This window comes from Chenopodium quinoa, unplaced genomic scaffold (genome assembly GCF_001683475.1).
Source record: "Chenopodium quinoa cultivar QQ74 unplaced genomic scaffold, ASM168347v1, whole genome shotgun sequence".
Lineage (NCBI taxonomy): Eukaryota > Viridiplantae > Streptophyta > Magnoliopsida > Caryophyllales > Amaranthaceae > Chenopodium > Chenopodium quinoa.
The window spans coordinates 5,791,306-5,806,488 of NW_018745684.1; the positions used below are offsets into that span (position 1 = coordinate 5,791,306).

General features: G+C 42.0%; 1 protein-coding gene across 1 annotated transcript; it reads right to left on the reverse strand.

The window, feature by feature from the left end:
* Nucleotides 1-3,887: 3,887 nt before the first annotated feature.
* On the reverse strand, nt 3,888-7,064 carry LOC110717993 (collagen alpha-2(VIII) chain-like). The gene is made up of 3 exons (XM_021896794.1): nt 6,233-7,064; nt 4,289-4,416; nt 3,888-4,199 (listed from the first exon to the last, which is right to left on the reverse strand). Exons 1-3 carry the CDS (start codon nt 7,062-7,064, stop codon nt 3,888-3,890), a joined length of 1,272 nt encoding a protein of 423 aa, XP_021752486.1.
* Between the last annotated feature and the right edge of the window lie 8,119 nt (nt 7,065-15,183).

A 15,183-nucleotide genomic window follows, 5' to 3' on the forward strand; every position in this document is an offset into this window, starting at 1 on the left:
CACATCTTTCTGAAATTGGTATCCCTAAAGTGTACAATCGGATAAAATTATGAAGAGTAAACGTTGATAAGATGATTGATAATTGATATGTTTGAGACATTTGTAGCATGTTTTTCAAAATTTTCCATTGCCCCCGAACGTTGACAAAACACCTTTCAGTTGTAGTACGCAATGAAGAATGACGATAATTGTAATGTTCCAGCATTCCTCTAGGTAGAGGACCATTATGAAATTCCGGCATATGATACCTTGTCTGCTTGTCTTTAATTGGACTCAAAAAACCGAGTGTGTTAGGATAACCTGAATCCACTAAATAATATTTTCCTGACAAGAAAATAAAATTTTTATTAGAATAAATTATCCTGCTAAAAGAAAATAATATTAAAGAATTACCTATTTAGAGGAGGGTGTGGAAATTCAAATTTAGGATCAGTTAAGCAATTCCTCCACACCGATATATCATGAGCACTTCCTTGATATCCAACATTGACAAATGTGAATAACCTATTAAAAGAGCATGAGGCTAGTACATTCCAAGTTTTAGTTCCTTTACGTCCTCGAAACGGTTGACCATCACCATCGGACACAATTGCACTAATATGAGTTCCATCTAAAACACCAACACAATCCTAACACATGAAAATTAAATTTTTTATTATTAAATTATGCTTTTATAAATGCATTTATATGAAGATTAAATAACATACTAACCTTAAAAAAGGCCAATATAATGAGTTTTCTTGTACTTCTGGTGGTGTATCGGCCAAGTCTTGATAAGGACGAATTAAATCACATGACAATCTTGTCAATGCTTGCAACACCCTTCTGAAAAATTTGCTAATTGTTGATATTGAGTGCTTAAATGTGTCAGCAGCTTGGCGTTGAAATGCCCCTCTTGCCAATATAAATAGACCAATTCCTACTTGTTTAGCCACTTTTACAAACCTTCTGTCCGATAATAAATTTTTTTCTATCATCAATTGGACTAGTCGCACAAACATATCCCTATCCAATCTTAGCTGCTCTTTAAACAAACCGGGATGAACTGTTAACAACCTTGTTATATATGTTGATCCACTTTCACCCCCGATCCTTAAAGGTAAGCGATGAATTGGGGTAAGGAGTCTCAACAATTCATATAGTACCAAAAACAATATGCATTTTTGAAGCAACTCATTGTCCATTCTACAATATAAAAGCAACAACAAGAAGTGAGATCTCAAATTTAAACAAAAAATATAAAATAAAATGAAAAAAATATTAAGATATAACCTCAATATGTAGATGATTACAAAAAGTATTGTATATTTTTATGATTGTCCAATTCGTCCCACCCAAGTAGTATATATATATAAGCAAAACTACATGCAATACAAGGGTATTATTTGTTTTACCATATATATTGAGTACAAAGAACGCAAAGGAAAGAGATTGATTTGCCCATATCTTTTCCAATATCTCGTATATCATATATATTTACCAAAAAAAAATGTATATATAACTTGTCAAAAAAAAAAAAAAAAAAAAACTTGCGTATATAACGTTTTCCTCATTTATTTATTTTTTTAACAAATAACATTTTCCTCAAATACATATATGGTAAAACTAACAAAGTATTTACCAAAAATAACAAGCTATAATTTATATCAATAAGATATTATTAGATATATGTAAATTTTTTTTGAGAAAAGTTAAATATATGTTAAATATATGTAAATAAATGTTGTATTTAGGAATGTTATATTTTGTTCCTTAATGTGGATAATAACAAAGTTTCTATTGTTTAGTAAAATGAAAGTATAAATTGTTCATTATAAAAAACAAAATAAAAAAAACCCTAAAAAGTTGATGATAATTTCTATCATTAGCAATATTTATGAGAATTTATTAAACTTGTCATATCGATCAATAGATGTTCAAGTCCTGTCAAAAAATATGTTCATGCCAAGATTCAATTAATTATCACATTACATTAGCTGTATTTTATTTTCCTTTTATACATCAAATATGCTAGCATAAAATCCAATTGGTCAGGATCAAACAACTATTTTCTAAGTTTTTAGTAAAACTTCCAATTTTTTCTTTTTTTAATATTTTTTGTTTTTGTTTTTATAGATCGATTGGCTTTTGATTTTGCATGTGAAAAAGGTCAATAGTCTCATTACTATAGCCCATATACTCGTTTATTAATTATTTTTGTGTACTCCCTAGTCGTCCTATTGAAATAAAATGTCTTTTTCTCGTCATTTCTAATTATATTTTACTATTGAATAGATAAGCATACAACATTTCTTCTTCGAAAAAAAAAAGATAAACATACAACGTCAAAAGAAATAAAATGAGATTATTTTATTGGAAAAATTCATGCCAATAATCCGACCTTTAGCCCATTGTTTTTTAATAATCCGACCTTTCGATTATTATTTAATAATCCGACCTTTGGGATTCTTTAATTTTTATTGGTCCCATTTGACCAGAAACCGGTTGAAGAGGTAATTTTTTTTTTTAAAAAAAAAAAATACACGTGTCATTACATAGTTGGTCAAAAAAAATAATAATAAAAAAAAATAATAATAATTCAGCCACCACCATCCCCTAGCAGCCACTCCCCTGGCAGCCCACCACCATTACCCAAACCACCACCCCCACCACCAATCATCCACCTACTCCCTTTTCCCCTCCCTTAGCAGCAACCCCACCACCAATTAAGCCACATAAATCGTTGCCCCCATCCAAGTCAACCACGAAAACTACCTCAGCCTACTCCCATCGTCAACCACCACCACGAAAACCGCCTGTGCCGGTTAGCCCCCTCCCCCCTGCGCGCCGATTTCCCCCCTCCCCCACGCTGGTGACGCGACCCACCTTCCTACCGCACTCCTTCATCAATTCCCTCCTTTATCGAACTCCCACCTCGAGAAAACTCGTCGCCCCTCCCCCCACCACCGATTTTGTGATGCTAGTTGTTGATGATGTCGATTGATGGTGATGAAAGGTTTTGATGGTTGAATGGGAAGATCGAAGATGGTTTTGATGGTTGAACGGTTTTGATGGTTGTGATGGGGTCTGGGTTTTGGGTGGCGTTTTGGGTGGGGATGGGGAGGGGATTGTTTCCGGCAAGGTGGGAGGGGTGGTGTCGTGGGTGGGGGATAAGGGAGAGGTTGGGTTCGTCGGCCGCCAGGGAGGGAGGATTCGCCGGCCACCGGGGAGGGAGGACTGGCAGTGGGTGGGGGGTAGGGTGGCTAGGTTTTTTTTTTGTTTTTTTGTTTTTTTTGATTTTTTTTTTTAATTTTTTTTTGACCAATCGCATGCCGCCACATGTCATGTAACCTGTTATAACAGGTTACATGACCGGTTGGGACCAATACAAATTAAAGACCCCTAAAGGTCGGATTATTAAATAATAATCGAAAGGTTGGATTATTAAAAAAGAATGGGCTAAAGGTCGGATTATTGGCATGAATTTTTCCTATTTTATTCATATTATAACGAAGGACCAAAGTTTTTATTAAAATAAACATTCATTTATTTCATCATAATAATCCCCACCACATTAGTTTTTACTGCTTATGACAAGTCCAAGTCATTAATTTCATCATCTAATTGGGGAGTATAATAGTCTCCAGGAAAAGCTATACCCCTTGACTTCAACCAAAGAAATTTATGATGATTAGTAGCAAGTGCCATGAAAAATTTCCCATTGTGATCTTTAGTTAAGTACTCCAAAACATGGATATAAAAAGCATCAGTGTAATCTTTCATTTGAGGAATCTCTTTAGGAGTTGCAGCAAGAAGATTGAACTTTTCTTGTACTGGATTACTTTGTACCTTTGATGACTCAACCTGAATAGTTGACTTCACAACCTCTATACACTTATCAATGTCACTCATTCTCTTTTTATTAAGTTTACTAGTTTCCCCAAACTCTTACGCTTTCCTAGAGGAGGTGATATTCTAGAAGAATCATTCTCATGATCTACATTATCCTCAGGGGTTAAGTTTAAAGGATCATCTTGTTCATCATCATTGTCTCCTGTGGGTTCTTGATCTTCATAATCAGAAAATAGTGATGCATTTTTTGCCATTGATGGGGAGATAGCCAATTTAATGGTTGCAAAAGTGCCCTTGAAATAAGCATGCAGCAGATCTTCATTAGCTAATGGCCTCTTCAAGAATTCTATGGGTCTTCCTTTATGTTTCTGTGTAACAAAATAATTACAGTAACTAAAATTACTACCATACATCATTAACATAATTTGAATAATAGAAGACAAAAAACAAAGTTTACCTTAACAAATGCAGCCCACCTATGATCTTGTTTGATGAGAGGGCAGCCAGTCACTACATCAAAAGCAAGACCCGTCCAACCAGCACCCATCTTCAATTCATACCAAGCTATATATTTTCGTTTCAAATCTGCAAAATGATTTTGCAGAGGTTAAATTTTGTCCAGTTTGCGCATTCAAATTACGCACAAATTTTTTCCAATCTAACTTTGAGTTTCCATCTAATTTGTGTTGGAGAAGAATCTCCAAAAATTTTCTAGTAGTGTCATTGGTGAATTTGGTTCTCGAACCCATGAAGATTTGAAAGTTACAAGCTCGACTTGGATGAACTAGAGCTATGAAAAAGAGGTTTTTATAGGCACTATAGAGTACTATAAAGATACTTTGACATATAATTTATGATCTTTATTTTTCCAAAAAAAAAATTGTACAATATTGTGAAATCTTACACACAATATGCTAACCATATATATGTACTCAATTTAGGAATTTACTTTCAAAATAAAATGAATATCTTAAACAATCCTTTTTAAACAAAAATTTATATTTTTGTTTAATAATTAATTACAATTTTTTTTGATGCAAATAATTAATTACATTTGTTGAACATAAAATTAAACATTCTACAATTTATTAAATAAAAGTCAAACACACTGACACTACTATGATATATATATATGAGACTATTAAAATATATAGTTGATCGTTAAAATAGTTTCGAAAGCAGCGAGTTGGAGTTAACGATCTCAAACCCAAAGACTTTAGCACAATTTATGACATGCATGAAAAAAATCTTGTTAATTAAATTTTTTGGTTTGAATTGTCAGTCAATTTTTTACTACGTATACATTGGTTAACTGCATGGAATTTACAAATAATTATAGCAAATATTGGTAGATTGATTGATCATATCAAGGCATGTGATATTTAAGCAAAAATAATATAATGACATATTGGTAGTATTGTATAGATCATGTATATATAATCATATATGAATATCATATTTCAATATCTTATTGAATTTATTGTAAATGATTAGGTATGCTATTACGATGAATTTTGTTACCCTTTTATAAATATAGTACTTGTATTTACCAAATATCACTGACTACAATATTATCAATAAGACATAATATTTTATACTTGACAAAAACAAAAAGATATTATATTTTATAACTATACAATATATATGTGATAAAAGTGTAGACAAAAGTGATGCATAAGAAAATATATGTGAAGTATTAAAAAAAATCTTGTACGACAATATTTTGCAAAATATGGAAAAAATAATTTACATAAGAAAAACCTAGTAAAAAAAAGCATCAAAGTACATGAACTTAAATTAATTTTGCTGAAATTATTAGCTTAAATTATTTTTACTGAACTGAAATTATTTTTGTTGAACTGAAATTATTTTTACTGAACTGAAATTATTTTTATTGATTAAAATTGATTTTACTGAACTGAAATTATTTTTACTTAATATATATTTTTTTTTTGAAGGTGAAGTGAACAGGACCTAAGTTGCTCGCAGCAAACAAAAATCTAAGTAACATTGACAAAAACAAAAAACTCGATATATGAAATATACAATATCTTATAGGAAAAGGTAAGCATTGCAAAGAGCCACGGACGATGCAAGCTAGCTAGCTTGAGGAGCTGAGCCTTATTAATCTGCAATCTCTATGACAGAAATAAATCTACCTTAAACTAGGACATCACACAATATACAATGAGTCTCCCAACCCAACATGCAGCCAAACCTCCTAGCCAGCACATGAAAGGATAGCCCAAGGAGTATACATGAGACATCACCACCGTACCACCATACCACCGCCATAACCACTTAGATTAGTGGATTGAGTACCTGTGTTACTTCTTCACCTTCTCCACTTATATTATTTATGGAGAAGTATATTTTGTTCCTCTATGATTATCATGTTTACCGCTACCTCTAGCAAGGGTTCCCGGTGATCCTGGTGTGCCAGGACTACCCGGTGTACCAGGAGCTCCTGGTGTGCCAGGAGATTCTCGAGTACCGGGAGTTCCCGGTTTGCCAGGAGTGCTAGGAGTTGCTGGTGTTCCAGGAGTTCCTGGTCTACCACCGCGTCCAGGTGCACCAGGGACACCCGGTGTGCCCTCAAATCCTGGAGTTCCTGGTGTGCCAGGTCCTCCTGCAATACTTATAGTTCGTGGTCTGCTAAGAGTGGAAACATTTTGTGGTATGCTACTAGATCTTGGAGTACCAGGAGTTCCTGGTGTGCCGAAAGTGCCGGGTGTCCCAGGAGTTCCTGGTGTGCCACCAGACATTCCAGGTGTACCACGTTTTCCAAAAGTCCCGCGAGTTCCAGGTGTGCCACGTTGGCCTGGTGCACCATCTTTTCCTGGTGTACCATCTACTCCTGGAGCACCATCTTTTCCCGGTGTTCCATGAGCTCTACGATATCTTGGTACAATAGGAGGGTGTGGAGTAACATGAGTTCTTCGTTGTGTGACATGAGGTCGTGGTGTACCTGGAGTTCCCGGTGTTCCTGGAGTTCCAGGTGTCCCAGGAGTACCTGGTGTGCCGCCACAAGTTCCTGGAGTACCACGTTTTCCGAAAGTGCCACGAGTTCCCGGTGTACCACGTTGTCCTGGTGCACCATCTTTTCCAGGTGTGCCATCAACTTTTGGATCACCATCTCTTCCAGTGCCAAAAGGTTTTAGAACACTTGGAGGATGGGGTGTGATGATTGAGGGAGTTGGGTTAATGGTTGGTGGCATAATTGTAGACACCATAAGTGACTGAGTGTTTCGGGTGAAAACAATGGGACCTTGCCGAAGGTCCGATGAAGTGGTGAAGACTAGATTCGATCCGATAAATGTTGGGCCGAAGGTTTCCTGCACAGTAAACACACGTAAACTAGCCTCGGGGGTGTTGCCGAGGAAGGCCCCTCCGATGCTAAAGTCAGTACAGTGTGTTGAAAGAGAAGACTATGCAAGAGAATTAGTTGCTTGAGGCTTTGCTTGAATGAATGTAAAAATGTAATATTGATGGCTTTTATACCTCTTCATACATGGAGAAGTTGGGCCTTAGCCCAATTGGCTTGCCTTGAGGACTGATCTTTGACTTTAGCACAATTGGAGAGATGAACCTTGACCTTGGGCTTTTAATTGGATCATTTAATGCCTAAGCCCAATTGGACTAAATTGGACCCAAACAACTTGCCCCCCAGACTCGATTTGGAAGGATGACGGGTCGGGTTTGATTTAATCAGAAAAGGAGGGAAGTGAATGATTTAATTAATCCAAAAATTTGAATTTAAACCGTAATTAATGAGATAACAACGGTTAAGGCGGATGATTGTGGAAGTTGGACGGATAATGGGCAGTTTAATCGCAAGGTCGTGTGTTTAACGGTTACTTAGTGGGGTATTTAAGAGAAATTGAAACGCGGACTCCCCGTATTCCCATTTCTGGAGATATAATCAGAGGCGCGTCATCTCTCCTCACTTATTCACCAACACAAACCCAGAATTCTCGAGAGAACCCAAGAACCCGCATCAAAACTTCGCAAATTCCCCGAGCATTAAGCTTAGAAACTGAGACTTGCCACTACGAACTCGTAAATCGGCAACTTTCGCTTCAGATTAAGGTAAATTCCTTTGATTTTAGTTTATTTTTCTTCGAATTCGAACTCCTTCCCTTTCTTTTTTTCGACTTTTTTCTTCGAGATTATCAATGGCGAGAGGAGTTAGGGGTAGAGCCCGTGCTCCAAGAAGAGCAAGGCCAATTCCCGATCCTAGGAACAGGATTGGGACTTGGAATGGACAAAGAGCAGAGTCTGACCCTGCTGAAGGGATTAGGGCGACTCCAATTTCCTCGGCTCCTCCTCAGAGAACGGAGGGGCCGAACGCTTCTGGGCGGGACGATGAAGTTCCCGCTGTCCTTTGGGATATCCTCCCCGGGTTTTCAGAGTGAGAGGATGTCGAAGTAGCTTCGGCCATGATAAAGAACCGCCCCTACTCATGGTGGGTGGAGAATGCCGAACAGTATCGGTTTGCCGAACAAATTGAGTTGCATTACGGCATCCTTGAAGCTGATGGGTACTGGTGCCGAATGCCCGTGGCATCCGATAGAATCCATCGTCCACCCCCGGGGTATGTGGGGGTGTACACAAGACAACTTCAGTATGGGCTGAGGTTCCCTTTGGACGTATTCGTCCGAGACTTGCTGATCCATTACAATATTTCCCTATGTCAGCTAACTCCTACTAGCATCCGAAGGGTGATGACATACTTATGGGTCTGCAAGTTCTTCAAGTATGTGCCGAACCTGCACTGCTTCAAAAAGCTTCATCGGCTAGTGCCAAATATTCAAAGTGGGCACGGAAGTCATGGTTCTGGGTGGTACCGGATTGAGTCTCGGCCCTAGTACCTAACCATGTGGCCGAACGACTCTTCAGACAAGGACTGGAGAGGTCAATGGATTTGGGTTAGGGCACCCACGGACCCGGGCCACCCTTGCGTCTTCAGCGCTCCCCGGTACCTTGCTGAGCCTGATCCCGACATGGGAAGCTTAGGTCCCCCCGCAGATAACGGCCCAGATCCAAACCTTAATCAGCAGAATATCTTCGGCAAGCTGCCGAACCGGGGGGGCAGCGGCCGAATGCAGCATATCCCGGAGACTTGGCTCCCCGATACGCATTATGTTTTCCAAGAGAACATGCTAGCAGCTGTCGGCCTCAGCCGAAAGTTTAAGGATGGTAAGCTTCTTCGGCTGGGGCCGAGGCTTTTTAATTATCTCTTTTTCTCCTCTCACTTCGCTTTTTTATGCTGTGCCAACCTAACTGAACTGACCTTTCCCCTTTTCTTTTTTCAGAGCGGGACGAGACCAACGTCGGCATTAACTACGCTCGTCTTGGCGTCAACCGAGAGCGAGTTGTAACTGATCGGGCCCCCTTTATCACTGAACCGAGGCATAGGGAAGTTTATCTAGACTCTTCCCACTTCCAAATTGAGGTTGTTGCTCTGTATCAGAGGCAGAAGCCTTGGTGGAAGAAGAGAGATCCCTGGTTTCAGCTGCTGGACGAAGAAGCTGAAGCTGCCCGTACGGCCGAAGAGGTTGCACGGGTTATTGAAGCTTGTGAAGGAGGAGAAGGGTCCTCCAGGGCTGCTGAAGAAGAAGCTGCAGCTAGGGCAACTGAAGAAGACGAGGCTTTGCTGAAGACCTCGGTGAGCTTTCAGACTTAACTTTGTCTTTTTTTTTTTTTTTTTTTTTTTGTACTCACATTCTTCCTCCCCCTTGTCTTTTACAGTCTGAAGAGAGTAACAGACACAGAGAAGGGAAAGCCCCTGTTCGTCCCGAAGACCAGATACAAGAAGAGTCTTCAGACTCAGACATGGACGAGCAGCCGCTTCAGAAAAGGCGCCGAAGAATGGCCATCATCGGCCCGCATGACTTTCAGCGGAGGCCGATGACCATCGGCGTTGAAATAAGGGAACCCGAGGAAGGCAATGGATCGCCGAGGGTTCCCCGGCCACCACCTCAATCACCTCCAAAGACCCCTCCGCCACCTCCTGAGATGGAGGTGGATCAGAAAACTCCCGAATCTAAGGGAGGGGTCCAAGAAGAAGTTCAGGAGAGTGCTGCTGAGCACAAGAATGAGGATGCCGTGATGCCCAGTGCTGAGGGTTTCACGGCAGACATTGCAAGAGAGGTTGAGGCTTTCGTCCTCACCCCTGAAGAAGAAGAGGTCATAATAATTGACTCTTCTGAGAAGGAGGATAATGAGCCATCCAAAGTTAAAGAAGCTCCGTCATCATCCTTTCCTTCTTTCCAGACTCTGCAATCTAGAGAAATGGGTTTCTCAGCCCCCCGAATTCCAATCCCAGATCATATCTGGGACCTCATATGGGGTCAGAACCGAGAAGGTGCTGCAGCCTACTTCGGCGATTTTGCTGGCACGTCCGAAGTAGATAGCGCAAGAATCTGGTCGCTGAAGGCCACTGTTGGGATGGGCGAATCCAGCAGATCAGTTCCTGACCCAGCCAGGTCTAACCAACTGCTGATGATGCAGGTGATTTCCCTTGCCTTTATTTCCTCTAAAATTCAGCTCTATTTTCATTTTTTTTATTTTAACTTATGCTCCTGTTTTCAGTTCGTGCACAATAAGACTCTCACTGTAGAGCTGATAGATACCCTACAAGATAGGGTAGACGCTGCCGAGCACGGCAAAAAGGTAGCCGAAGAGGAGTTAAAGCTTGCTAAGCTGAAGCAAGCAACAGCTGAAGAGAAGCAGCTGAAGGGTGAGGAATACGAGAAAAAAGCTGCTGAATCCTTCAAAACCTTCTGCGACGCTATGGAGAAGGAAGTTTTTCCCCCACTGATGGAAGGAGAAAAGTTCCTCCAAGAGCACATGGGAGTGGACATCTCCAAATTCAAGGCTACCATTGAGAGTCGAATCCAGGAAGGAGCTGCTGCTTGAAGAGATGCTCCAAGCCAGGGATGTCCAACTCTCAGAAGCTGTTGCTGCTGCTGAAGCTCAGAGAGCTAAGCTCCAAGAAGCTAAGGATCAGCTGACGGCCAAAAAGGAAGAAGTGGCCCAGGCTCAGACAGAGGCTTCCCAAGTTCAGCAGGAGCTGAATAAGCTGAAAGGTTCCTCCTCCAAGCTCGCCGATGAGCTGAAGAAATCCAAGGAAGACTTGGAGGAGACCCAGAAGAAGTTGGCTGATGCTGAGGCTCTACTCAAAGTCCGTGTCTATACCCAGGAAGAATATGAAATGGGTTTCAGAAACGGGTTCAGAGTGTGCCGAAGAGTCTGCCTTCATGCTGAGCCGAAGCTGGACTGGTCCAAATGTGCTGAATGGGACCAGAATCCCGAAGACCCTCATATGAAGTATGCAACTCCAGTCGAAGCTGAAATTCTTAAGGCTGAGGAAGCCGAAGAGGAAGCTGAGAGAATGGAGTTGGAGGCTGAACAGAGGGAAAGGGAGGCTCGGCAGAGTGCAAAGCCTGCTTCTTCTGCTGCTGGGGCTGAGGCCACCATGGGGCTCAACAACGCTGATCAGTCTGATCCTCGGGCTGAAGCATAGGAACTCGGGCAGTCGTCTTCAGAATCTTGCGGTTCATCATGCGCTTAACTTTAGACTTGCCGCTTTCTGAATTTTTTTGCCTTGTTTGTTTTTTGCTTCAGCTTGCCTTGTCGTACAAAACAGTTTATTTTTTTTCTTCTGTACGTATTTCGGCAGTTGTTATTTTCCGCTTGTGGGCGGCTGTCGATACAGTTTATTTGAACTTGTAGCTCAATTTCTGAGCATAAACTATTAATTTGATGTTCTTTTCTTCAGCTGCTTTGTTTTTGAATGCTTTACTGTTTCTTCAATTCTGCTGAACATAAACTTGCACTGGTAGTGCTTCTTGCCCCCCCAGAAATTGAAGTATGGCTTCAGCTGAATAAACAATTTCTTTATTTCTTCAAAATGGGTATTCGAAACACAGGGCCAACTGAAGGCAATGTTTCGGATAATGGCTTTCTGGGATACAAGTCTCAGTTAAGGCAATATCCCAGAATTGTCCATGGACTCATGCCTTTGGAGAACAAATCTTATTGAAGCTTGACTTCAGCTGAAAGACTAGAGTTCTTTAAAAAATGGATATCCGAAACACAGGGCCAACTGAAGGCAATGTTTCGGATAATGGCTTTCTGGGATACAAGGCTCAGTTAAGGCAATATCCCAGAATTGTCCATGGACTCATGTCTTTGGAGAACAAGTCTTACTGAAGTTTGACTTCAGCTGAAAGACCAGTGTTCTTTAAAAAGACGAGTTTTGTCAGCAATCTGAAACCCAGTTACCCGAAGGCGAAGGTTTCAGACGAGGCTGAATAAAAAACCCTTAAAGAGTAGATAGAACCAAGAAAACTTTGAAAGGATAAAAAGTTGCAAACACTTATATAAATGGTGGCTCCAAGGCCTTTCATTAGTTCAAAATGTACTTACAAAGATTGTTCTGCCCCGAAGGGTTTACACATGATATTTTTTCAGTACATCAGCGTTCCAGTGATTTTTCAACTCAGTTCCATCCAACTGCCGAAGTCGGTATGTCCCTGGCTAAAGCTCATCACAGATTTCATAAGGTCCTTCCCATGCAGCTGAGAGTTTCCCATGGATTCGGCCTTTCTGAACTGCAGCAGCATTTCGAAGGACAAGGTCTCCAATTCTAAGAGGCCTTGCATGGACCCTTCGGTTATAAAATTTGCTGATTCTCTGCTTATAAGCGGCCATTCTGTCTCGGGCTGAGTCTCTTACTTCGTCGAGGAAATCGAGAGATTCCCTCATCAGTCGATCATTCTCAGCCGAGAAGTGGTGCACTCGTAGGCTCTCAGAGCCAATTTCCACTGGAAGAACGGCTTCGGCACCATACACCAGTTCAAAAGGTGAATAGCCCGTTGCCTCTTTTTCAGTTGTCCGAAGGGACCAAAGGGTTCCAGGGAGCTCCTCCAGCCACTTGGACTTTTGATCTTCCACCCTCTTCTTGAGGGCATTTAGGATCTGTTTATTTGCAGCTTCGGCTTGTCCGTTACTTTGCGGGTGGCATACCGCTGAATATGCCAGTTTGATGCCGAACTGATCTGTATACCGCTTCAGCGGTAAGTTATCAAATTGCCTCCCATGATCGAAGACAAATACTCTCGGGATGCCAAAACGAGTAATGATATTCTGCCAGATAAATTTTCTGACAGTTTGCTCTGTAATGTTCGAGGCTGCTTCGGCCTCGATCCATTTACTGAAGTAGTCGACACCAACTATCAGCCATTTTTTCTGGTACACAGCCTCTGGAAATGGTCCTAGTATATCCAGTCCCCATTGGGCAAACGGGAGTGGATTAAGGATCGGCTGAAGATCCCTTGCTGGCTGGTGGATAACTTGAGCGTATTTTTGACATTTTTCGCATTTCCGAACCAGCTCCTTAGCATCTGCGATCATGGTGGGCCAGTAATATCCAGCCCTCAATGCCTTGTGGGCTAAGGTCCTTCCCCCAATGTGGTTCCCACAGATGCCGAGGTGAATCTCCCGTAGGATATAATCTGCATCTGTTGGTCCCACGCATTTCAGCAATGGGGCTGAGAAGGACTTTTTCAGAAGTTCCCCCCTGAAGACAATGAACCTTGAGCTGGTTCTCTTCATCTTGGAGGCCAAAGCTTTATCTTTGGGAGTTTCTCCCCGAAGCTTGAAAGCTAGGATGGGGTCCATCCAACTAGGCTCTGGGTCAGCGCAGCACACTTCAGGTGCTTCGTCGACACTTCTCTCTCGACGCACTTCTACATATACAGATCTGTTCAGCTCGGTAAGAGATGAACTGGCAAGTTTGGAGAGTGCATCGGCTTGAGTATTCTGACCCCATGGGATCAGCTGAACCTCAAAAGTTTTCAGCTCTGCAATGACTGACTTGGTCTTGGCAAGATAAGCTATCATGGAGGGCTCTTTGGCCTCGTAGCTGCCGCTAATCAGATATGCAACTAGCTGAGAGTTTGTTTTCAGGCAGACATGATCGGCTTCCAGGGAGATGCACAATTCTAGGCCGGCGATTGCTGCCTCATATTCGGCTTCGTTGTTCGAGGCCTTAAAAGAAAATTTTAGTGCATACTCAAAGGATTTGCCTTCGGGAGAAGTTATCACTACTCCTGCCCCCGAACCGTTTTCGGTGGAAGATCCATCCGTAAACACGGTCCAGACTTTCTTTTCATTGTCTAGCGCTTCTTGGTATGAGCATTCGGCCAAGAAATCCGCTAGAGCTTGAGCCTTAACGGCAGCCCTCGGACGGTAGCTGATGCTGAATTCGGTGAGCTCAAAAGCCTACTTGGCTAGCCTACCAGATTTTTCAACCTTGCCGAGAACTTTTTCCAATGGCTGATCAGTTAAGACCACTATCTGATGGCAATTAAAATAGGGCCTCAGCTTCCGAGCAGCTACTACTACCGCGAAAGCGACTTTCTCGAGTAGAGGGTAGCGAGTCTCGGCATCCGTCAGTGTATGACTGTCAAAGTAGATCGGTTGCTGACTTTTACTTTCTTCCTTCAGCAGTACTGCGCTGATGGTGGCTGGGCTAACGGCCACATACAGGTACAAAGTTTCTCCTTCTGCTGGGCTAGCCAGCGTTGGGAGTTGAGCCAGATGCTCCCGAAGCTGTTTAAAGGCGAATTTTTGCTCTTCCTCCCAAACGAGCTCTTTTGTTTTCGGGAGTTTCAGGGCTTTGAAGAAAGGTAACCCCTTATCCGAAGCTCTGGAAATGAACCTCGAGAGGGCTGCCATTCTTCCGGTGACGTCGTGGTTGGCCACCGTGGCGATTATCACCAACGGATCCTCGTGAGGGAACGTTATCCCCCGGCAGTCGGCGGCTGTGAACGTCATGTTCGGCACCGGCGACTGGGGAGACTGAATGTCAGCGTTGTTCACCTGGTGAGTCAAAGCCCTAAGGTGTCGCTTGTGCTCCCTCCGAGAGCATATTCCTCCCGAGATAACATTGATCGGAGAGAATTTCCCCTCCGGCTTTTTACTGTTCTTCCGGGGGAAGTCGAGGTCTTGCCGAGAGTCCTTTGCTGACTTCTCGGATTCTTTCTTCTCGCGGTGATCCGCGATGTATTTTTTCAAGTATCCCTTCCGGACCATATCCTCTATCTGGTCCTTCAGTTGGATACACTCCTCAGTGTTGTGTCCCGGAGACTCGTGGAACTCGCACCACTGATTCTTATTTTTTCGCTGATACCACTCTGGGAGTGGTCTCGGCTTTCGGTAACTCTGCTGCTCCTTCGTCACGCTGTAAATTTTGGCGCGTGGAAGAGAGAGCGGAGTGTAGGACTCGTATCTGCCTGTGTATGAGGCAGATTTTTCCTTCTTTGGGTCGCTGGCCGAAGATTG